The 26,960-nt window shown below is 37.5% G+C and overlaps 1 protein-coding gene across 4 annotated transcripts in view; it reads right to left on the bottom strand.

The window, feature by feature from the left end:
* Positions 1–26,960, bottom strand: part of TBC1D5 (TBC1 domain family member 5) — a 306,295-nt gene that overhangs the window by 108,288 nt on the left and 171,047 nt on the right. For all 4 annotated transcript variants that reach the window (XM_075493115.1, XM_075493118.1, XM_075493116.1 and 1 more), the window contains one exon: positions 21,169–21,341. In XM_075493115.1, coding sequence (XP_075349230.1) covers positions 21,169–21,341 — 173 coding nt within the window. The remainder of the gene's footprint in view (positions 1–21,168; positions 21,342–26,960) is intronic.

Below are 26,960 nucleotides of genomic sequence, written 5' to 3' on the forward strand. Positions count from 1 at the left end.
TTTCCTAAAACCTGGTTGCCAAGCAAACACATTAGACCATAGACTCATGGTTGACTTTAGGACGTCAACCACTCAGAAGAACTACTAACGTAAGCACTAGAATTGAAACAATTTTTTCAGAATGTGGGTTTTTCCATGAGGAAACTCTAAGTAACTGCCCCAAAGGGCTTCAAGACAGTATGATTAAAATGAGCAAAACGCAACAAATTAGGGTTCCACCTTTCCATCAGAGTATGATCAGAATAAACTTCTTACATTAGCTCAAAACTGGGTGGGGATACAAAAGATGTATTAAATCTCTATAAACTAGAACTTAAACATTTTCTTTTCTGCAAGGACACCTTTCTCCCACTCCTCTGGTACAATAACCTCTTCAATTATTTCATCTGATCCCACAGAAATGCTGACTTCCCACTTACAGCAAGTTCTTGAATGGTTTGTGCCAGCTTTATATAGAGGGCTGTCTATTACCCATTTCATGTCTGTCTGAATTGAAACTGTCCACGATTTTCTGGGATTACTTTCCTTTAGTCATGATTCTTTTTGTTCAACATTTTTCGGAACCTGGCTTGTTATCTTTGTAAAAGAGGCCGAATACAAAGAACTACCATCTTGAAATGACCATTACAACTAAACACTATATTTAGCTTTGAAACCTGCTGTACGGGTTTCCCAAATCAGTCTTCTGGATGCCCAAACATAGTTGCTTTCTCCTATGCAACATCTCTCCACCTGGAAGCAATGGAACTGGCTGGGCACTCATCTAAGCAGGTATTTTAACCTGCCAAAAACATTTCAGGCTTTCTTGAAGCCTAGTTCAGTGAAGGTAGCCCCTTCTCCATTCACACTGATACTCCCTCCTCACTCTCTCCTCATATATCCACCTACTAGCAGCTATCACTATCTACTTGAATGGGGAAAGAAAGCAGAATAGCCCTGCTCTGCACAATGAAAGGTTCTGTAGACAGCCTTCCTTAGGTCCCACAGACCAGACATCCCACCACTTCTCCTGCCCATCTCTGGTGAGGTCTGGCAGAGGCAGGGCACTAGGAGCTCTGGGGGCTACCACAGACTGGTCAAAAGCGCCAGGATGAGGAGCTTCCATCAGCCCAACTGCATTGGCTCCACCTCCATCAACACCAACTCTGGCACCTGGACAGCAATTGCCACTGTGGTGTTTTTTGTGAAAAGGTGGTTGTACCATTGACAAGGACAGAAGGGTCAGAGATGGAACAGCAGCAAGGACGTGTGCCCAACTGGAAACGCGTACGTTGTCCTTCCCAACACTGGTGGTGGTTATGGCTGCAGATTGCTGATCCCTGGCATTTCAGGGTCCTCTCTGAGGTTCGTTTTGGCTTTATGAGTTAATCACGTCAGGAGAAGTCATTTTAACTCACATGCCTTTAGGAGTAATTATACATTTAAATGATTAAACAAATCAGGACGAAAACATATCTACTGCAGAACGAAAGCAGTTAACGTTGAAATCCTTTTTTATATTAGTATCACAAGTCGTTTGTAAATAACATGCTCATTTTAGATATGTAAGGAGTTCTGCCATGCCCTGCAAAATAAATTATATTTTATTGGTGCCCGGGTGTTTCATAACTTCTATTTATTTGCTGCAAGAGTGGAGAATTAAGATAGAGTAGTTTATTTCACCAAAAGACTGACAAATGGCTCATTAGACACTTATGGAGCTGAAGCTAATTGTACGATTTTTTGTTGTATTAATTGTCACTGCCTGCTTAACTGGCTAACATTGGTCATCAATACAGAGCTTTTTCCTTTCAGTCTCCAAAAGAGAGGTGTAAAAAAAAAAAGGAATTTTCAAATAAACAGAACAGTATTTATTTCCTAATATAAACAAAAATACTATTTGGATTGAAGGAGCATGAGGGAGGAGTAAGAGAGGATTAATGTGCTGGCTGTTCCCCACTGGGGCCACCAATAACAATCAATCCCAAACAGCAGTCACCTCACATCATCTAACAGCTTGAATCGCAGATATTCAAAGATTCTCTCCCCTTTTTTTTTGTTCAGATTAAATATCATTTACATTGCATACTTTTTTTTTATTTCGTTGGAGACATAAGGTCAGAATTGATTGAATATGTACTACCTGCATATAATGATTTCCAGTTTTTTACAATCATGTGCTAATGCTGCACAGTAATGGCCTATGGATGAAGAGACAGATGTACTACCAGTCATTCGCTACACATTTGCATTAACAAATCATCATTTAATTGAAGCCCATCCAACAAGTTTATGCTACTTAAATAAAGTTCCTTTCAATAAAAGATGCCACAATGACACATGGTTGTTAACTGCAGGGTAAATAAAAAGTAGTATTTATTTTCTTGTCACTGGTTTAGGTAAGTATTAAAACATACACTTATTAATTTGTATTTTGCTCAGAAATAAACCACCTGACATCGAACATAGCAATCCAAGCTAGCACTACTATGAGACGAGATAATTCACTTTTAGAAATAATCGTTTTGTAACACCACAATTTCATGCTTTACAGATTTTTATTTCCCCCCAAAATATATAATAGAACATAGCTTATATAAAGGCTATACATGAGTTGTGTGTTAATACTTTTAGGCAAGCTCTAATAATACAAACCTCAAACCCTGCTGTTATCAACATGGGCTACAATTTTTTTTATGTCTCATTGTTGACTACAAACATTGGCACCACACTTAGAAATCTAGTTGCCTCCCTCTACAATTTAGATATTACTGCTTTCTTTTTAATACTGTCTAGGGAACAATTCAGGTAGGTTGTGATGCCCCTACATGTTTCAGATATAGAAAACCACTATCTATTCCATTTCTTCTTTCAGAACGTGTTACAAAATATTAAAATCTGAGAAGAAAGCATGTCATAAAATGAGGAACCTATAAAACCAATTTTCTCTTCTTCTAGAGATGGTTTAACAGTACTTTCAGCATATTCATTTCATGGTACATTTTTGCATCTGCAAAGCAGAAGAAAGATATTGTGGTACTGTCTGTTAACTGACAAACAATACTTCGAAGCTAACATGCAGGGACAAGGAGATATATTTTTAATTGTGTTTTTGGCTTAAATCTACATTTTCTAGAAACCAGAATCTTTTAGGATGAAAGCACTATATAAATGAAAGATGGTATTAGTAATAATAGTTGACATCCTTTACTATGCTGGTATTGGCTTACATCTAAACACATCATTGCAATCTTTTATTTACCTAAATACAAAAACAATCAGCTATTTCCCTTTTCCTGACAATACACTGAAAATAATTTTTTTTTTTTTTAAATAAGTATCTTAGGAAAACTAGAAAATACATTCTGAGAGTGGGAGAAGGCAGTGTTTTTCTAACCAGAGGAAACAGACTTTAAAGATGACTAGATATCTTTTCCTTCCCTGCAGGACTGTGTGGGGATGTGGGGAGACAGGGGAGTCTCCAGGTTGACCTTTTGTTGTTGGTATTGATGATTGAAAACAGAGAAGAAATTTCACCATACCAAGAGTGAAACTACAATGTGAAATTCAGAAATATATCTTAAAGCACATTGCAGCGTTCAAGAAGAGATAAAACCTAAGATTTATTTCCTCAGACAAGAAGCAGTGTATAAAAGGCACAAAATGCAAAATGCAATCCCATACAAAATAAACAGACATACAAAAAAACCCCTACTGTGATTTGCCTGCATGTTCTCCAAGCTTTTTTATATGCTAACTCAGAACAGTAATTACAGATCTTGCAAGTTGACTTCTGTTTTCCAGAACTATGAGTTGTACGTAAAACATGCCTTTTCATCGAAACAATTACCATTAATCAAAACAGTGAAAGCTAATACCACTCAAGTCCAACCTACTGCTGTGCCCAGCAATGTATCAAACTGTCTGTTGTCAAACACACTAAACAAACTTCAACAGCCTGTTTTCACTACAAATAAGAGAAAACATGCTTGCTAAGTATTTTTTAGTCAAATTGCAACCTCGGTAATCCATTCTGTCACTGGATTTTAATTTGAAGTAGTCAATCACAGTCTCAGAAAGATCCATATTTGACTACAGAGAGGTAACTGACTGGGACTAACAAATGAGTACCTGCAAATGATTACTATAGCTCCAAATTTGTTTAAGGATTTATATCCATGTACTCAGGTTTGTTCCTTTACTCAATTAACTTCTTTCAACTATGAGATTTTGAATTTAAAAGAAAGAAGAAAAATTAAAACTATGTACTACTTCTCACTGTTACTGTCCTAGGAACACTTACACCTCTAACAAGTTTAATAATACTGTATTTTCTTTCACATTCATAACCGTTTAAACTATTACTAGCATTTTCTGAAATGTTCATTACAAAGAAGCTGCTACCTTAGAATTTGCTCCTACATTAACAAAAACCTATCTCCAGCAAGTCAAATTCATATTAAACATAGATCTCATCCACAATGACATAATATAAATAGTCAACGAAAATAGATATACTTACACTTCTCATGGCACCTCCCCTGCCCTACCTAAGAGTCATAACTATTTTCTTAATAAAGAAATATGGCATTTGGTATCTGACAGAAAAAACTGTTTACCAGTGAAGTCAGTCTTTTTTGCAATCGGTAATCAATGCAGAAACTGAAGTTTTATATAAAAGAAGAGATACAGAAGGACAGGAATACTGGAGTTTAACAAACAGATCAGGCCTTTATTACCAGCAAGCTCCATTATGGATTTGTGAGCTTTGTAAGCCAAGCTCCCCCAAGTGTAATTAAATTTTTATTTATAATGTGTTTGTGACTGTTAACTTCATGTTGCCTCTGCTTGTTCCCCCCCAACTCAATGCGAAATAGTATTCCACATTTACTGCTGCAGAGAGCGGCACTTTATTCAGTTGCTGAATTCATCTCTAGCCTTATAAGAGATGAGAAGTACAAATAAACATATTGTGTATTATTTATGCACAAACACCCGTGTCTTTAAGCATAGATATATACATATACACTCCTGCATGCAGATGCTGTAAGCCAAAACTGAGGACAAAGAAGTACATGTCAGTTAAAATTGAACACATGTGAGCAAGCATCACTTTTTTCTACCAAGAGCACTATTTATCACATATTTATATTGTGGAGAGACAGGAAAGCTTCAGTAAGACAGGGCGATGCAGCACTGCAGAGTACATTTTATGCTGCAAGCCATGTCTGAGATTAGTGTAAATGTACCGGGAAAAGGTTCTAAACTCCAACAAAGCCAGCATCTACGCTTTATTTTTTTTTTCATTTATGAAGAGGACTTCATGAAAAAGCCCTCTGACACCAAGAATATATTTTTTATTTTTTTGTATTAAGTCTATTGCCTCCTCCATTCAGGTATTACCCTCCGGTACCAATACTTATATATAAAAAAAAAAAGCTTAATATAAGTAACCACAGGAGGATCTCTTCTCCCCTTGAAAAACTGCAAATAAAGATGTCAGCTATTGAGTATATTTGTGGCGTCTCCAGCAGCTGCTGTTAAATACCAGCTGGTCTAGCTGATTAAAATTACCTCCGAGTTGGTATTATAAAGATGCCTGGGCAGCGTTGCTGTATTAATGGATTATTGAGTGAGCGATGAAAACCTTGGCCAGCTGATGCGTTTTATTACAGATAGGCTTTATGATGTGTAATCACTGTAATTTTTATAACTAGAGGAAACAGGAAAAAAAAGAAGAACCTTCTTTCCCCCCTTACACATACCGAAATCAGTTAAACCAGATCTTTTTTTTTTTGCCAGTCTGTTACTTAGGAGTTAGCTAAACAAAATAATTTGGTTTTTAATAGTTTCTGCATATGTAAGACTTTATCCACACATACACATACACAAAGAATAAAAAAGTCTATGTTTAAGGCTACACTGTATTTACCTATTTTACATATGTTTAGGTTTACACATTGGGTATTTATTTCATCCTTTGACTACCAGGCTAGCGCTGCAACCGGCTATGTGAGATAAACCCTTGTGCATTATTTAATGACTGAACTACACTACAAACACACCTTATATTCTCCAGGTTCAGCAATTCAAGCAGTGAGGTCTCACATCTGGTCTCTCAGTTTCCTCTCTCCCTCATTCTCGTCCCCTGCCCCAAACCTTCACGCAGTACGTCCTTTAACAGTCTCTCAAACTTTTTTCCCCCTTACTAACCACATATTAACCACGTTGTGTTGTTTTCTGATGGTAGTTTGGTTTGCTCCCAAACTTACTGTGGTAATTACGAAAATCATGTAACTGTTACCAGCTTTTGAGATTTAAGAAAAAAAAAAAAGACTGGGCACTTGGAAGATTCAGATATATCGGTGAAACATTTTATTACAGATGACTTTTCTTGTGAGGTGATTCAGCAGCCAAGCCAAAGTTACCTCTGCCTGAATGCCATTTACTGAAAGCCTTTCAAGAAAAAATACTGCAATTTTTCCAGAAATGGACACACATCAAAAGCCAACTAATGATATCTGAGATTTTTCAGTGGAATAGGGACTGCTGAAATGTAAAAACAAAGTAAAATTAAAAAAAAGGTCTTTATCAGTAACCTTAACTTTAACCTCTTAAATGTCTCTTAAGGAAACATAGTATTGCTCGTCTTTTTCCAGACTAGTTAATTAATATTAACTCTTCCACAAAGTTTGGAAAATAATTCTCTATAATATTCAAAAACTGAAACAAGTTACAGATTTTATAGGACTCTCTGAGATACTGCTGGGTATTATTCCAGCCCACAAAGTATAGAGAGTTGAAGTTCTACAGGAGACGTACTATATCATATACATTCACCTGCAACCTCTATGGAGAATTGTTTACTCAGGGTGGTGGAGTTTATGCGAAGTACTGCAGACAGATCATTTAAACCATTTGTTAGAAGAAAAAGCTGCTCTAAGCCCAGCATTTAATAGATCAAAAGATAATTTAGATCAAAGACACATCAAAAAATAGATCAAAGATAATTTAATCGAGGTTGTTAAAGGCAAGGATTTTACAATGGACGAACTGTTTTGATTTAAAGGTGAGCCTTAGAAATACTTTTTGGTCCATCCAAGAGTAAAATAATCTAGGCACTCTCCTCTTTTCTTCATACCAGGAGAACCTAAACCGTCTTACAGTACAAATGTGCGTTTCCAAATCCAACACCTGAAAATCTGAATATGTGATAAACAGCTCTGATTATCACCTGCCTGTTGTGAAACACTTCTGCACTGCCATGACTAGCAGTTGAACTGATGCTAGTTTCTGTAAAAGGAAGAAGCAAAGCATATTTCACCAGGTAGGAATGGATATTGTGGATAAACAGAGGCCTTTGCAGTGTTCCTAACTGCACCATTTTCTTTCTGCAGAACATCTGAGCAGGGGTAAGGGAGATGGGCAAAGCCATTAGGGCAGGTCAAGGAAGAAGGTGTAAGGTGAAGCTACACCGAGCAGTGAAACGGCACAGCTCCCTGCAGTAGGTAATAATAGTTGTGCTAGTCCGAAATACTCCAACTCACGGCCGTGCCAAGCGCAGAAGGCAGGACCCGCAGTCGGCTGCTCACAGGAGCGTCGCCATCCGGCACCTGTTACGGCTCCATTTGATACCTGGAGCCCAAGTGGATCCTGCAGTCATAAAGCTCTTTCGGGAGGGAGGTGCATTTTCATATTTGTTCCAAAAACGTACGGTTTTGTAAATAAAAAAATAAAATAATGGTGATTTTGTTTGGATAAGAACCCCGCAGTTCCTATTGTCTCCCCTCCTGCAAAACGCCAAAGCTGGAGTCAGGCGTGGGCCAGTGGATGCCAGCAGGCATTCCTAGTGGCAAGCGTATACTCACCACGCCGTGAAACACCCAAAGCTTTCTGTAAGCAGTTATTCCACATGCACATAGTATAGATATGACGATGAGCAAACCAAGTGACTTGTAGCCCTCTGTTTGGAGTCAACCAAGGGACTGCATTTTGCAGCCAGGAGTGAAACATAATCCACTTTTTAATGACTGCATAGCGATAAAGGCTCCCTGTCCCAACTACCCGCTTTCCATTTCCTCCGACGGTGCATGACATACGCTATTTTAAAACCGCTGCCGCGGAGGAGCAGTTCACAACCCCGACGCGCCGGCAGGCTGCAGGCCCTGCTTTTGGGTTGCTTCCTCTCACGCTCGGCCGCTGCCGGCGCCGCCGTTTCCTAGGAAACCGCTGGCACGCCATGCGGGGGGCGGGGCGGGGCGAGGGGGGCGGGGAAGGGGGCGGGTCTGGGCAGGGGGCGGGGCGAGGCCGGCCCCGGCCCCGGGCCGGGTTTCAGGCGGCGGCTGCAGAGGCAGGGGGACGCCGGTTCAAGTCCCCCAAATGCAGGGGGAAAAGGAGCGCTCCCTGGTCTCTCCGGCAGCCCGTTTTTCATGCCTTGATCGAATTTCCATCTTGAGCAACCTTAATAAGAATAAGCAATAAACCCATCCGGCATCCCGCACCGCTGTGAGATTTTGTGCCTATTTCTATGCTGAGGCACGTTTACCGTGCAGCGTGGAGAGGCATCGCCCTCGATCTAACTACGGATGGGCCAAGCAGCAGTGAAGAACAGTGTCACAGTTGGAAAAACACCTTCTTGAAGATGAAGGCTTAGTTATAGTTGAGATATAGTGCAAACATGAAATACTCCAAGCTTCCCCCAGAAGGACTACTCGAAGTAAGATTTAAATCGATGTCACCCACGGGGATTCACACAAAGATAGCCAACTGAAGAAGTAAATGATTTTATCCGAGAAGGAAAAATTAAAGGAAGGCAATTCTCTAAATGCTAAAATATTACAATATGCTAAACAAATATCTTTGTATTTGTAGTAAATACATATACATTGATATGCTCTGAATTAATGGTCAATTTAACATGCATGCTAAATTTTACGCAAAACAAGATTCTTAATTCACTTCGGTTAATAAACATAAAATTCTGATAATTACAGATACAATAATGTCATATGAGCACTTTAAACATATGCTGTGGGAATTAAATCCTGGCTATTCCTGCCCACTGAGGACCAGTTTTTAATCTTCGATGCATGATATGTAGTAATGGATTTTACGAGTTGACTTTTTTAAATTTGATGATCAGGTTAATGAAATTTATAATGATATTTTTCACACCAAGTTCAAAATAGTAGTTAACTCCTTGGCAGAGGAATTCAGATTGGACATGTAATGGATGTACCGGCAACTGCTGGTGTGAAAGGATTAATCATCATTTTAGACTTTTATTAAATTAGATAAAATGGGATAGGCATGAATCAGAATATATAACAATTAATCACTGGACTTTATTGAGTCTTTTAAAAATCTTATTTGCTCCTGAGTTGATAACTAATCTAGGCCATTCTCTACCAGTCTGACAAACTCTCCAGATAATGACTGTGACTTAAACATTAATAATACTGTCATTTAACAACAAAATATTTATTCTCTACGCGAATTAGGGGTTTTTTAACATTTACAGATGCTAAAGGAAATACCCCCATCTTAAGCACCCCAAAACCTTGCAATTCAGCTCATTCTTTGCTATTGAAATCTTTTGCTTCTATATATTTGCTTGTTTTTTGAAATTTAGGCAATGGATACACCAGTGTGCACAACTGACCGAAGTTTTTGGTATATCCAACTAGCATTTAATGTAAATTGTTACAGCTATACACACTGGAATTGCTAGAAAATAAAAATTACTAAACTTTTGAAGTTTATTTATTGATCACTGAGAACCACCCCTGTTAAATTACCATAAACCTCAACATCACAACAACTACTAATCCAGCTAATAGGAATTAAGGGAGATGGAAGATACATAATAAGCATCTGGGGGATATGGAATTTATCCCATGAGCGTAGTAAAGAGCTCATAATTTAAGAGTGCCAAAACCCAAGTGCATCATCAAGGTCTTTCCTCACAAGTGACATTAATTGCATATCCCACAGATGCTTATTACATATTCTATTTATACCTCCAAGAAGAAAAATATTCGTTTAAAGTTTAAAGGTTTAGTACTGCTTAAACACAATGTAACACAGCTGTCTCATGATGTCACAGGGAATATCAAAGGCTGCAGCACAGAGTCATAATGTAAGAAATAGCTTAGACAGAAGATAAATCAGGGGATGTGTTTCGGCGGGAGAGTCCCAGAGCTCAGATGTACAGCAAAGCAGGGTGTACTTTGTAAGTACTTTGGTTGGATGTGGGATTACACCATTAAAAAGGTTTTTCTGATTACAGTTATTGAAATAAGAAAAAGGAGAATTAAATCTATTTCAATTCTTTTAAACAATTTTTCAATATATGTAACATGGCAAACCATTAATACTAATATACGAATTGCTAATTTCAAAGATGCCATTATCTTTTCTACTGTTCAGTCTATACAAATATAAATGTGTCATCATTAACATTTCTAGATATTAAGCACACTGGCATGTTGCAAACTTTCTGTGGGAATTATTTCTTTTCTTCTATTGCCTGATTACTCTTTTGTGATTTCTCTCATAGATAAGTAAGACAATGAGGAGAACTCTTTGATTCAAGATGTCCCATATACTTCTAGTTAACTGTATGTGCATTATTAAAAAATCCCCAAACCTGATATTGCTGATTTTGCATGTCATTCCCACGTGTACTTGTTAGGAGAAATGGAATAAACCACAAGGCCCAAACTTAAACTCCAACAGCTCACACAACATTTAGTGATATAAGTTGTAAACAACTAAGGACTGTGTTTAGATGTTGTCTGGAATTTTGATTTAAGCACTGTAATGGTATTTAATAACATACAACATATTACACAGTTCTGCTGCTGCTACATTACATATGTGGGTATCTGTACAGGTTTATCCAAAGTATCAAAATATTTTTTACAAACTTCTCCACCTCTGCTAGTAAAAACCTGGTAGCATTATTGGTAGGAGTAACAGCAATCAGAAGCAGGGGGAGTTTCATTATATTATATTTTATTACATTATATTATATTACTAACTTAAAGGACAGAAAATATGAAATTTCTTTTCTCTCTCCCCTTTCTCAATACCAAGAGCAAATAAAATATATTGCTTGTGTGGCATTCAAAGATCACTGTATTAGACACTTTTGCAGACCTCAAGGACAAAAACAATTTATATAAAGGTAATCAGAGAAAGCATGCTAATATGGTCCTAATTTCAAATAAGGTGGTAAGAAGTAAAGCAAAGCAAAGCATTAAAAATTACAGATGACAATGTAAAGGTCTATGAAAAGAGATGCTCTCTCATGGACTTCCCAAGCTGATGTTAAATTAGGTGATGCTGTTTTGCTTCTCTGAAATTTGGGAAGAATTATTGTCCTGTTGCCAATATAATCAATACGGAATAACAAGGTCTAGGTGCATCCACTGCCTTCTTTCCTTATAAACAGTTCTATCTGGAAATTCAAGGAAGTAATCAACAGCAGTCGATATCAAGCTACAAATGGTATGTTAAGAGTGTTTTCAGAGGAAGAAAATAGAAGAGCAGCACCCTTGGCTTTCTGTAAAAATTCAAGTGTGACTCATTCATTGATTTCAAAACGTTATTTGAAACCAGCTCCTACTCTTGTAAGCTTTTGTTCTTTTTCACTAGGCAATTCTATTTTGCAGTGTTGTGCACAGATTTTCTCTTCTTGCCAAAATGTCTGGGGCCTTCACGCTAAGTTATGTAACTTAACCCTTTAGGGCCTCGTGCTATTACATTCAGTATGAGGGGTGATGAAATATTCTCATTATTTTTACAGTATCAGTTTAGTAAAGTAACTCTATTTTTAGAAATGTTTCTCAAACATAATTTCTCATTCTTTACCTAGACTAAAATATTGTCAATTCATACAATATGCAAAAGTTACACAAAATTGTGCACCCTAATTAACAGCACTACTCTTGAGCAACCTATTCCTGTGACCTGTGTTAATGGATTTTATTCTTTGGATATGGCTGGCTTGCTTTAATATTTTATAGGATACTTTTAAAAATTCTTGCTCTAAACCACGTTGGAACCAGAAAAGATACTCAAGGCATGCACCTATTTGGAACAAGATTTTTTTTTATTGCTGAAGCTTCTACAACTCTAGCAAGATGTTGGAAAGAGGTTCACAAGGTCATGGAGAAGTACTATCCAGCTCACCCATTTTACAAGTTAGGACAGTCAGTTGTATTATTTTCAGGGCATGACCTTTTTGGGTTGCATGCACTTCCAACGCCGCCATGTATTTATCCAACTCAAGAACTCCCAATAAAACAACTGTCAGAGAAGACTCAGAACATACAATTCAAATTATATAGGTTGTCTGCAGAATTCCCCGCTTCCCCCACCCCCCCCCACCCCCCCCAGTCCTCTCACCTCAGTCTGTAACATTTGGTTAGACTGAAGGAGAGAGCACTGTCCATAGGGGTAGAAATGGCTATCCAAGAACTATGCTCGGTATCTGAAGTGGAAACAAGAGGTGGACTGACTTGACTACCTGGTGAAGTATTACTTTTGTGGGGAGAAAAAGCAAAAAGGAAGCATTCTTCTCAGCGCTGACACTATACTGACTTTAATTTTCCAGATTAACTGCATTCTACTGGGCAACCAGATGCCTTTAGAGAAAATGCAGACTGCCCATATTCCTACAGAATTACTATTTCACTAATTTTCAACAACATTTTCATTAGGGATGAATTGTGGTTTCAGGATATAATTTTCTGCTAAAACTAAGGACTCAGATGAAAATGACCTCGAAGACCTAGATGATTAACATGTCCTCCTAGGCTGAGTGAGACTCAGACTGAAGACTGTGCTATCCCTGAAGTTGACATCCCACACCTTAAGGCAGTTCATAACTACTGCTTTTTTCTTGAACGCAATTCCCATCATTTTTCTCCCCACCCATGAAAATCCAAAATTGCCTAGTTTGTTCTGACATGGAATAACAACGAAATATTAATGTCGTGGTTTAACCCCGGTTGGCAACTAAGCACCACGCAGCCACTCGCTCGCCCTCCCCCCTCCCAGGGGAATGGGGGAGAGAATCAGAAAAGCACAAGTAAGAAAACTCATGGGCTGAGATAAGAACAGTTTAATAATTTAAATAAAATAATAATAATAAGTAATAATAAATTGTAATTAAAAGGAAAATAATGAGAGAGAGAGAGAGAGGAACAAAACCCAGGAAAAAAACAAAAAAACCCCAAGTGATGCACCCACCGACTGATGCCCAGCCAGTCCCCGAGCAGCGATTGCTGCCCCCCAGCCAACTCCCCCCCAGTTTATATACTGAGCATGACGTCATATGGTATGGCATAGCCCTTTGGCCAGTTTGGGTCAGCTGTCCTGGCTGTGCCCCCTCCCAGCTTCTCGTGCCCCTGGCAGAGCATGGGAAGCTGAAAAGTGCTTGCCTAGTGTAAGCACTACTTAGCAACAACTAAAATACCAGTGTGTTATCAACATTATTCTCATACTAAATCCAAAACACAGCACTGTATTAGCTACTAGGAAGAAAATTAACTCTACCCCAGCCAAAACCAGGACAATTAAAACTTGAGTTTTTTATGAAATCTAAATCCTGTGCTTCCAACAGGACTACGTTGTGCATTTAAGTATTTCATGCTCATTTGTTTAAAGGTTTCAAACAAAATTCTCTTATCTGCACTACCCACTTGATCCCAGTTGTGTTTAAAGATGACAGTGTAACTTTTAAATTTTACAATTTAGGCACTAAATTGTGTTTACCATCTCTTGCCATTGCTGTTGTTGAGGCTCCTCGTTGTATTCTAGCAGAGGCTCCTCTTTGTGCGGCTCTTTTTTATGTGCATCAAGATGATGCAAAAGAACCAAATGATTCTTAGGGTGATGATCTGTCTGTATTAGTCTTCAGACTATATTTGGGTATTGGCTTTCACCTTAAGGACTGATGACAGGATGATCTTTCCCTGCTGGATGGTGCACATGGTTCTCTTCATTACTTTATTATAATTTCTAAAGGTATGTCTTCACAGGAAAATAAAGGGCGTGTTAGTAACATATGTTTGCATGCCCATACTAACTTGATTCAGACAGACCAGGTAAGAATCATAGAATCATAAAGGTTGGAAAAGACTTCTAAGATCATATAGTCCAACCGTCAACCCAACACCTCCATGTGTACTAAACCATGTCCTGAAGTGCCACATCTACACGTTTTTTGAACTCCTTCAGGGATGGTGACTCCGCCACCTCTCTGGGCAGCCTGTTCCAATGCTTGACCACCCTTTCAGTAAAGAAATTTTTCCTAATATCCTAAGATATCCTAAGAATAAGCAGTGAGGATGAAGCACTGGTTAACCAAAACATGAATCGTCCACAGGCCTGGATTCTATGGGAAATGCTTTGGTTGCTAGCAAGTACTTAAGTCCAAAGTGCTGTATTTTGCCTACTAACATCACATTAACATGGGCATGTTAGCACAGTTTCATTTTTTAGGCATATGCTGAGATAATTGCCTTCTGCAACAGTTACCTGACCTACCTATCGCCTTTTCTGTACCAATTTCCAACATGAGTTTTCTAGAAACAAAATCATGCACTAAATTAAACAGTACTGGTTAACCTGAACACCTGATGTGATTTCAGTATAAAGAAAGCAAAGGAAAAGTAAATACTTGATATATGGCTCCTTAAATTTCTTACTAGAGTAGAACTTCTCCATTCATTGTCCAGCTTTTATAGTCAATAGCTATTGCATACAAAAATAAAAGAAAAATAAAAGGAAAGACGAAGACAGCCTTCCAAACACCTGTATATATTCCTACCTAATTCATCACAGGTTTCAGAAGATATTTATTCTATTCAAATCCACTGGTCCCTAAGCCTACTTATGTTTAATGCCACTAGATGTTTTTTTTTTTAAGGGTATGTGACAAAAGTCAAAATGGAAGCTTTCTTGCTTGTTTCTTTCCCAGATAAAGATAATTCCCTGCACTTCACATGGGAAGCACATCACCTGCATCAAGAAGCAACATAACGACAAATCTGCATTCCATCCTCACAGCCATCCAGTACTACTCATTATCATCTCAGCACATAATTATGCAGCAGGAGAGTAAAACTCAGATGAACACTTTTGACACCTCAACCGATCCTTCATTCTGTTTATAGAGTGGGCTTTTACGTTATGTATATGTTAAAATCTTAAGTTTAAGGTAAGACTAAAATACTATTTGTGACAGTCGGGAAAAAGGATAAAATCGAAAGTTCATCATGCTATAATTTTCAACGTAATACACAACAAAAAATGGCACAAAATGAAACATACATTCTTTCAATCAACGAACAAGAAAGCTTTTTGGAGAAATTCAACAATGAGCAACAGATACCTATCATTTAAGAACACAAAAGGGTGAGTAGCCTCACTTCAAAACAGCAGAAAAGCAGCTTCTAGAGTTAAGCAGGATTTGCTTGCTGCCTGAAAGTAAGATACCTATCCTGATGCTTCAAGAATTGTCCACATTTATTTGCACAGAGCAAATCCTTTGAGTTAGTAAACCATCGCAATACAACTGCTATTTCAACAGTAGGTGAGGCAATCTCTCTCCATCAAAATATATTGTAGCTTTCTAAATTAGCTTCAGACATGTTTTCTCCTGTCACCTAACTTTGAACTTAGAGGTTTCTTCTTACAATACTTTTTTCATTATGCAAGATAGAATTCATAGTAAAGTCTTCAGATGTCTGAGTCAGCCCCCAAAAGCTTTATCTAAAAATCCAGTAGACTGTATCTCTTCTTAATTTGTGGGACCAACGGTGGATGGTAACCTTTCTTAGAAAGGCCTGTTCATCTGGCATTAAATTCTTAACAAGCCCTGTACTGACAGACAAGCTAGGATTTATATTCCATTAAAATCTGCTCTATATGTAATGCCTTCTTTAAGTCAAACAGAAAATAATTACTGGAAATCAACAGCAATACCAGTTACTAAGTTCAGGATTAATTTGGTCCTGGACATTCAAATGAGAATTATTACTTTGTTCAGAAAGACTTTTTATTTGCTTAGTCTCAGCCATTGCTAGATACTAATTTATTTTAATAGCAAGACCAGATTTTGGTGCTTCCCCTACTACATGCACAATAGCTCAAAGTTGCTTTCATTGTAATTGCTGTCCAATTAATTGATGACACTGGATTAAAAACTACAGAGGAAGTGTAATTGGTTTGGACCATGCCATATATTATCTCTCTCATTTTTTGGTGAAGTGTGAGAATCCAAAATAAGCCCAGGCATCCTGGATGATCTGTAAAGTTCTACTTAGCGAGACTGATCTTTGATCTACTTTTTCTGGAGATCATGAAGATTTCTTATTCTGATGACTAGTGGGATATTTTTTTTTTTCTGGATACAATCAATATGATTTATGTTCTTTTACTGCACAGGTAAATCCTTTAAATTTTCCCTCCAGAGACCAATATGGTTACGGAAGAGAATACTGCCTGGTACCATAATGACATGGGAGAGAAACTAAAACAGGTGGATGCCCCACAGCAGTGCTCATAGCAAAGCAACTAAGAATAGTAATAGTGGAGCAGCACATCTGCTGTTGACTTTGCTATAACATAACCTTTCGAATGCTATCTTCAAATCTACACTCATGCCTAGTTACCCTGTAACTTAGTTTGCACCCTTCTCTTCTTTTTTTTTTTTCTTTGCTTCATGAGATAGGCTTCTTCCTGAAGTATAATTGTGGTATCAGCCTAAAGGGCTGAAACTGCATCTCGAACTGCAGTAGGCAGTATGTCTATCTGATTGATCATCATAAAGCAGAGTGGCAGCGGGAGGCAAAGTCATCGGCACTGAATGTTCTAAGAAGGCCTTTTTTGTACTGAGATTAAGCTATCATGAAATATTTACGCTCACTTCTGCATGCGCTTTATTGTCTGTTGGATATGTGCTTAGAAGGAGTTTGCTTAACCAATATAATACTGCCATCAGTGTTATGATGCAGAAGCTGGTGAGTTTATGCCAACAGTTAATTTTTGTTCTTAAATAAAGCTTTTTACACTTATGCCTTGTCATTACCTTTGTGTGCATTATTTCTATACAACTGTATCATATACATTTACATGATCTGGCTGTACTTATTGCATGCCGTTCTATGAGAATTTCATTTGATGCAATATAATTCACTTTGAAACCCTCAGTACATAAAATAAAGTAGCAATAATGATATTATGTGGGACTTTTCCAATTGATTTGTCTTTTCAATGAAATGTAAAAGAAGTCCTCTACTACAAATTACTATAAATGGAAGAAAATGTCCTAAAATACAGATGTATGAAGACATTCCTCAAACCTTGTCCTTTCTCAAGCTGAGAGCACAAACTGCTTAATTTGCCACTGCAGACACTGGCCACTGCAGAAACTGCAGAATGGTTTTGCCATAATTATTTTGTACTTTAACATGAATTAGATGTAAGGGTCGAAGAAATTAACACTAGAATACCATTTAATCTAGGACATTAATCATTGTTAACTCATCTAATTTTACAATTAAACTGAATATTCAATCTGTCAGCCCTTCAGAGTATCCAATCTTTTTGTTCAATCTTAGCATTTTTTTGTTTTTATTTAGAAAAACGTTTATTATCAGGAAGCATGTCACTGAACTGTTAATGTAATCAATTCCATTTTATTTTCAAACCATTCTTGTGCTTTACTTTGCAAAGTACAAAATTAGATATGATTAGATGATTATTCTAGTTTGGTTAGACTGTACACAATTCGCAGTGCTACCAGGAACTTGAAACAATGCTTTTCCGCAAAACATTATCTTAGGGTCTAAAAACAAGCTAGAGACATGGCAAATAAAGAAAACTGAAGAATGATAAGGCACAAAGCCTTTATCTCTGTATTGCTGGTTCCATTTCGGCTGATATTAATAGCAGCTGAATAATTATCACAGGGATATGCAGCGGCTGACTGCAAGCGAATGAATGTGCGGTCTCACAAAATTTGCAGCTACAGAAATTCCTGTGCTAAGGCTGCTACTGTGTAAGACACCAACTTGAATGACCAGAGCACAGAAGTATGGCGTAGCCAGGACCCTAGTATACCTTGCCATAACTAACAGGGTTCTCTTTCTGATCAGCAATGAAATGAGATAGCCAGGTAATGCAAAGTCTGTTCACTGATGCCCTCCAGAAGAGAAAGAAATCCACTCCCTTGAGCTAAAAATTCACTAAACTACCCAGAGAAAAGATTTATTCTAAACTGGCAGCACCTCCTAGCATGCAGCCTGGCATACCAAGCTGAGGCTAATAACACCATGGTTTGCAGAGGACTAACCGATGAAGAAAAAATAAAGATTTTTCACATTGATATGATAAACGCTATAATGAGTATACTTTTCCACGAAACCAGCATACAACCTTTGGACTACTGGACAGCAACCAAAATTCATGAGTCGTACCACATATACTGAAATGCCTGTTAAAGTTGGTCTTGTAAGCAGGTAAGCATAACTTCAAGAAGTGTGTGACCACACTTTATTTTAAAGGACAGTTTCTGAACATGGAAATGTACAACAGACTAGGGTGCCTGACCTCCCAGCAGAACAAGTCTCCCTAGTGTTTGAAAAATAAAAGGACTATTTGTAAACATCAAAGGTTGAAATCAACTGTATGAAAATACAAAGAGTAAGTAAGAATTGTTTCTACTTTGCCACAGAGGGTTATAGAAGGATGCAAAGTATAAAATGCTATATTTTTAAATAAGTAAACTGTGTAACTTGTTCAGGGTAGGGGAGACCGCCACTAAATATAAGCCTTTCATGTTGATACTTTTCATCACGAATGCCATAAGATCTTTTGAGGGAAGTTCCCAGTTTTCCTTCTACCATTTGTATATTTTTGAGTGATATCAAGGCTGACAGATGAATATTTATTGTTGGCAAATCCAACAGACTTCAGCAAAACAATAAACTTCAACAAAAAGCTCACATGAATTCTGCACTTGGGTTATGTTTAGCAATTATTAATAACCTATTATGTTTAAGAAATGATGTTTCTAGTTCAAGAAATGTTAAATACAGGAAAAGATCCAGCAGCTGAGACTGTCAGCTGGCTCACTACTGGAAATTACTATTCTGAAGAGTTCAGACATCATTAAAGGTGAGAATAATACAACATAGTCATGTTCCTTTCCCTGTCTTTTCCTCCTGTCCTCTATATTAAATAAGAAATCAGAGAAGGAGATGACCTCACAGGCAACCTACTTTCCTCTTCTGCCAATGCAGACGCATTCTATGATACTATCCATTTCTGAGAGCTTTTCAAAGCCTGTCTTTAAAATATTCTGATGGTTTTTCCTTTGTTAATTTTGATATATTATTATACAGTCTAACAGCTCCCTGTTAGTAAGGTTTTCCTGATAGTCAGCCTGAAGCTCTCTCTCATAATTCATTCCCTTAACTGTAAATTTCTTTATTCAGATTCAGTTCTATTTATGCCACACCAGACTGTACCGTTGTTCTTTATTACAATGTTATGTTTTCAGCTAAAGTCTAATTTTTTCTTCCAATTATTTCTCTTACTCAAAGGCAAAATCTTATACTGAAGTGAATACCTACAGTACAAATTATTTTTGCCCCAAAATATCTGTTTGCAAATTTCTGAGGTTTATCTTATTTTATTTTCTATGTGTTTTCATAAGCCTTCATAAAAAAGAAACACTGCCTTTTTGTTTTCCTTGATATTTATACTGCCTACTTAATCATTACTAACCCTGAAGTTTATTAAGGATCCTTGCTTTCTCTTCCAGACTAATGAAGATATTAAGAAAATACACAACTCTACACTATGCAAAAAATACTGTAATAGTACAATCTGTCCTCTTCATACTTTTAATACTGTGGGTTTACTTGGCTTATTCTTCCCCTCCCTGTAACCCATTCCTATCAAAACTATTTATACAAGTTTTGTAGAATTACATTTATCTTCCTAATATATGTTATTTGTAAGTCTGGGACTACTACTTAGTCTTAGTTCAACTCTTGACAGTACACTATGTCTCAGCATTTTTCCATTTTTCTATAACATCACATTAGACTTTAATGTTAAGTATTGCAGTTTATGGCCTGACATTTACACAGTCACCTTTTCCCTGCCTTTCTACATTTTGTATTGAGTTGTTAAATGTAATTCACAATTACATTTGGAAATTCACACCTATAAATGAAACTTTTTTTTTTCATTTAAGGCAAAGCCAACCTTATTTTAAATCATTGCAAAAACTAAAAAAAAAATTAAAAGTGTCATTTTTCTGTCACTGCAACGGCACGTACAGCTTGCCAACTCTTTAAGGAATGATCAAAATGAATCAGATGTCTAGAATTCCAGATGATGAAGTCAAAATTCTTCCTCAAAACCACAGTCAATTCACAGTTACTCATTGTTCATCCAATTTGCACGCCCTGTATTGACTCAGACTGACTATAGCAGCCATAACTGGTTTGGATGCAATACTCTGCAAACACATGGACAAGGCCACATCCAAAGTCCCACCTGGCCCAATAAGCCCCCCTGGAATGGGGGAGCACAATACACAACCAGCTGCACGGATCTCAGCCACCTTAATGGAAAAAGGACCACCTGGGCTGACTCCGCATACAGACACTTTATTATCTCCATGCCTTAACTTTTAACGTGCCCCACCACACCTGTATTACCAGTATCCAAAACCCCATTATTGCAACACGGGAAAGTTCACTGATACTGAATTAGTGCTAAAATCAAGTAAATAAACCATTCAATGCTAATAACTTTCCCCTTCCCCCCTTCTTTGTGTCCTATTATCCCATTTCTTCTTATAGGAAAACCACAGGTAGAATATGTACTTGATTCAGTACATACTTCACCACTGCACTGGGAGTCTTCGTCAAGTTCTCCAATATGTAGCTGAATGCACTTTATCTGCACTGGGAATGCCGCAGCCACAAATACAACAGTGGGGTGTCATTTACTGTAATGCTGTCAATTGAATAAGTTCTAAGAGATAAGCAGTACTTCTTTTTAGCCCCATTCCTCTAATCCTAAATTTAAGGGAAAAAAATGTCCTAATATAATAAAATTAGAAGGAATTAAATTAAATAATGCTTTGTAAACACTTACAGTCCATAAATCTGTGGAGCAATTTCCAATCGGTTCAGATGCATGTACAGCTCAATATCATGTTTCTTCAGCAGATGATCCTGAATGTGGTTTACCTTCGCTACAATAGCAATAGACGGGCCTAAGTCCTGTGGCCTTGCAAACGGCATAGGTGTAATCATCACATCTTTCTCCTGCAGACACAGAAAATGTGAAAAAAAAGAACATCCCATGAAGCCTTACTGTCTAAAGGGATTGTCTACAAGAGATTTGTTTTGTTGTAATCATTGGCTTCCAAATAAACATAAAAATATTAATAACCCATTTCTTTTCCAGAAAAAGAGGAATCTCAAGTATCCGCTTCTGTGGAAGGTATTGTGGGATTCCCCTTCCCAGGCATGCCAAGGTTCATCCCCTCGTTCTGCACATCAATTTTTACGTGCGTGCTTTACTTTTCATGCTCTGACAAAGTGTTGACAGCTTTATTTTAGCTTTAATATCACCAGACTGAGTCAGTCCAGAGCAAAGCAGATGAATAGTAACTTAATAGAGAATATATGCCCTCAGAGGACAATAAATTGCATACCAAATAGGAAATAACTTATTTTCGAACAATCGTTTCTAAACAGGCTTCCTTTGCTCAGAAAATCTGGTGGCTGTACCTCAAAATCTACACAACTTTGATAAAGCATCAGAAAACTTTTAAAACAAAGAAGAAATAGAAGAGTGAGATGAACCTGATGGTTAGAAGGTAGTTGGCTGGACCTAGAGGTTGTGCAAACTATGTTATGATCTAGAATGTGACACACACCAAGTGAAAAGAGAGGAAGAAAACTACTGGAGTATTAGCATCCTTGAACCTGATACAGTTTTAAATTTGTTCTTCTTGCAAAAGAGTGAAGTATTATTGAAAAAGAGACAATGCTAGAAAGAAATGCAGCAAGTAGTGAACCCCACTGAATAGGAAACATGTAAAAAGAAGGATGAGAAATAAAAAGGAACGAGTCAAACCTACCAAGAGAAAGACTGGGGAAAGGGAAATGGAGAATTAAGCTGTCAGGAACAATGTTAAAGTTATAAAAGAGGGAAAATTGGAACAGTAAGAAGAGAAGATTTTGCAATGACTTTGGTGCAATCTGTCATCATGGCTCTCTGACCTGAAAGCTTCACTTTAAAAAACAGTTATTGTTTTTCTACCCTTTTGCTCAGTATATTGATAGAGAAGCATTATCAAGGTCAAAGGATTAATACTTTCAGAAGACTTCATTACAGCTTAAACTGTTGAAAGACAAATTCACTTGGTTCAATACAGTGAAAAGCACACTATTTTTAACATTCAATAACAAAGAAAGTTTTTTTTTGTTGTATAAACTATCCCCAAGGTTGCTTCCTATGGTTATAGTCCCTCTTCAACCCCATTCTCTCTCTGTCAGCATTTTAAGAGGAAGGAAGAGAAGTACCCATATTTCACAGTCATTTACAACATGGTTTAACGTTCAAGTGGGCAGCAAACATTTAATAATTTCTACCAAAAAGCCTATTTTTTATGTTGATCTCCTTTTCTTGAAATATTTTTTCTTAATTATTCCATTTCTGTACTGCAGAAAATAATGTATGATGCTGAGCAGTGATTTCAGGTAAAACGTTTCTATTTAAGGATCTGATCGATTATAAATTGTATCTTAAAATCTGCTTAATTGTTGCTTTGCTATGGCAATTGCAGCAAAGGGACTGATCTGTCTATTACAGTGCAGTGATTTTGCCATGCTATTGTGGTATCAAGACATATTCATTTAAGATGCCCTAGCAAATTGCTTGACAAAAGCTCCCTCAGACTGTCAAATAAAGCTCACTGAAACGGCATCCTTTCATTCAAAATCTTTTCTGTTCCACCAAACAGAAATTTAAATTAAAACATCTAGCATCTTAGGGGCTAAAAAGAAATGTTGCTACTTACTTAAATACTAAAGTTCTCCACAGTTGCAGGTACGTTGAGAAAGGATATTTCTCCTACCTCCTTTTTAAATTATTCTATTAACAACTTCTTCATTACCACATCAGGCAGCCTTCTTTTTATCCTGATTTTTATTTCTGCACTGTATGGCTATTTCTTATTGTTGTTTCAGACACATTTCATTATTTTCTTGGTCACATGCTAGAATGCAAAATACTGAAAAAGGGTAGCCACTAATCTCCTAATCTAGATAGAAAAATACTCTAAATTATGATATGATAACATTGCCTTAACATTAAATGCCAGTCTATAGTAATTTTTTTGCATAAACATGTCAATTTATCTTTGAAACTAATCATAAAAGTCTGCAACTGTACACATTCATAGATGTGTTCCATCAGTTGGCACGCATCTGGGGTATGAACTTTATTCTGGTGGATTCAAGTTGAGATTAACTTCAGCTTGACCACTGCATGCAGTCATAACTCTGATCAAATACAGATCAAAAGATCTGTATTTTTAAGCTTTTCTCAATTATAGGCATAGACTTTTATATAGAAATCTCCACATTAGCATCCTTCTACTTAGTTGAACTTGTAATAGGAGAAGACTAGCAAATTACCCAGATTATCCTTTACACCATTAGTTGTCTGTGGGTTTAAAGCCATCTTTACAAAATTAGAAGACAGACTCTTAAACACTGGCTCAAGTGTCAAAAGACTCTGAATATCAAAACTAATGCAAGCTTCCTCTTACGGAGGAGTGCCAAAACTGGAGTTATTTGTCACTTGCAGCATTTGTGCACCTTGGCATAATGCAGCACTGACACATTGCTGACTGTCAGACTGACTGACTATCAACATGGCTAAGTGCATCAAATAATATATGCTGGCTTGCCATTTTTAAAAGCATGAGATAAGTAAATGGTATCCATCAAAATGCAGTTCATCAGCATCTCAGAAACTAACCCCATTAACAGAAATCTTCAAAGCATGACAGAATCTGTGCGGACAACAGTTGCAATCAATAATCAGTGCCTTGATTGTCCATGCCTCCTGATTTGGTGCACTCCACCATGAAGCTCAGTGGGTGACTAGAGTGCATATGATATGTCTGTTGCCTCCTCTCACGCAATTTGGTTGAGAAAATGGCAATACACTTAGTCAGTTGAAATTGCTCCAAAAAAATCACATCAGCTGGTGTGAAAGAAACAGCCCAAACAGAAAGATGCTCAAATAAACTAATACAGCCAAGCCGCCAAAATGTTTAACTAGAAATGACTCACAGTGCCTGTGCCTGAAGCGCAGAAGCCAAGTGGACAACACGATACTGTGCCCCTGCCCATACTCACTATACATTAAGTCATCTCATGAGACAAAACATCACTTTTCTTTTTGTGAGCTTCTAAGTCTTGGAAAACATTTGAGTGCGTGGGTTTAGTCATCTACTGCTAACATGAAATATAAATGATCAATCCCAAAGGGATGTGGTTCACAATAAAAAGACAAAAAGAGTGATAGCTCAGAGATGTGCTATACTGTTTACAGGAGAGCATCAGGTTCACCTCTAAGAACAGTTTAAATATGGGTATCAGTGAAATGCAGCTGAAAAATTCAGATCAAGTATTAGGAACAGAGTCACCAAATCCTGCCACAAAACATTACCTACCACAACATGAACTGGAGTGGCTGGCAGTCGATACTAATACAATTTATATATTCATGCATTTAGGAAACAAATGCTACAGCAGTAAAGAGAGGCTAGGACATAGTACAAGCATAAACCGTGGACAGATTTCTCTCATTAACCACTAGGGAATGGAGTAGCTGGAGAAGCTCCTCTAATGGCAATTGGGAGTAATGGAACCAACTGTTAGAGGCTATAAAATGTAACATGTCTCTCAGAGCACATGCTTTCATTGCTTCCTTTGTGAAGATTCAGACTTTATTATGTAGCTAACCCTCAAAGTCATGATTGTAAAAGGCATATGTACAAGAAAGGATTATTAAAGATTATACATGTTTGCAAAGAACAAGAACAAACAACTGGATATTAATCCATGCGCTTTGCATTGTTAATTTTTTATGCCACGAAAGGACTGGAAAGGGCAATGTAAACTTTCACCTTCTACCCAAGCACTGTAAAACTGTAAGCAGACCTAGTTATTTCCCAGAATAAAATTCAACCTCAGACTTTACCACTTCTGTCACAGAAATTGGAACAAATACATTTGAATACACTGAATTCTGAAAAGCTACACTCAGAGAAACACGTCTCACAGCTTTGTTGTTGGAATAAAAGTGACTATGTAATAAGTTCATAAAATTTGTATCTGTCCTGGTTTCAGCTGAGATAGAGTTAATTTTCTTTATAGTGGCTGGTATGGGGCTATGGTTTGGATTTGTGCTGAAAACAGTGTTGATAACACACTGATGTTTTAGTTGTTGCTGCACTAGGCAAGGACTTTTCAGCTTCTCAAGCTCTGCCAGGTGCAGGAGACGCTGGGAGGGGACACAGCCAGGAGAGTTGATCCAAACTGACCAAAGGGCTATTCCATACCATATGACGTCATGCTCAGCATATACAGCTGGGGAAGAAGAAGGAAGGGGGCATGTTTGGAGTGATGGCGTTTGTCTTCCCAAGTAACCGTTACGCGTGATGGAGCCCTGCTTTCCTGGAGATGGCTGAACACCTGCCTGCCCATGGGAAGCAGTGAATGAATTCCTTGCTTTGCTTTGCTTGCATGTGCGGCTTTTGCTTTACCTATTAAACTGTCTTTATCTCAACCCACGAGTTTTCTTACTTTTGCTCTTCCGATTCTCTCCCCCATCCCACCAGGGGGGAGTGAGCGAGCGGCTGCGTGGTGCTTAGTTGCTGGCTGGGGCTAAACCACGACAGTATCTCATATGCTTTATCCTTAGTTACTGAGAATTATGTAAAAACCCAAATCCAAATAGTAATTTATAACTGTAGATAGCTTAGGCCAAGATACCAGTGCTCCATGTCTAATAAAATATATACACAGATACATTTAAACGCTTATAGAAAATAGAAGCTTTTATAAGAGTCTTAGGAGAATATCTTTTTCTTCACCAGACAGGCAAAAACCACCTCTCAAACTAGTACTCCATAATTACAGTTTGCAAATACAGGTTTTGGTACACACATGTGGACATCCAAAACCAACCAAATTCTTATTAATTTTCTGTTAACTTTAGATACTCACCCCATGGTCTATGTGAAAAATGCTGAAGTGAATCAAGCTGGAACTAAGTTTGGAGGACAGCTCTTTTAGGATATAACACACTGAAAGTCTTGGCAATACCTGTAATATGGCTATGTTTTGCTAGGACCTTCTACACTCCATCACACAAATCATTTTTCAGAATTAAAAAAAGAGAAATGTAAACAGAGAGAGAGACAGGGAAAAAGTATTCAAAGGAAATCTTGAGCAATTGACTGAGGCAAAATGGGCAGAGGCAATTGTCCCTCATGCCATGCATGAAAAACGGTTACAGCAAGGTCTAGATGGTCCCTAGATGGTCCCTGCAAAGAAGCTTTCTGTACAACTAAACTCAGAACACAGAAAAAGCTTTTCCATGAAAAGAAGCAACACACTTAATACAGTGGCATCTGTATAGCTACACAGGAGATTTGAGGGCACAGACATTCCCTCTGTTTGAATACTTTGAGGTCAAGAAGAAAAAGAAGGAAGGAAATGTAATGATGAAGTCAGAGAAAGATGCACCCTGACCTATGATGGACATTCTACGATCAAAGTTTTGCTTTCACAGCAAATTGTTTAGATTGTAAACAGTTTAAAACAATTAAAGTCTCAATACGTTAAACATTGACTATA

This window comes from Mycteria americana, chromosome 2 (assembly GCF_035582795.1).
Source record: "Mycteria americana isolate JAX WOST 10 ecotype Jacksonville Zoo and Gardens chromosome 2, USCA_MyAme_1.0, whole genome shotgun sequence".
Classification (NCBI taxonomy): Eukaryota; Metazoa; Chordata; class Aves; order Ciconiiformes; family Ciconiidae; genus Mycteria; species Mycteria americana.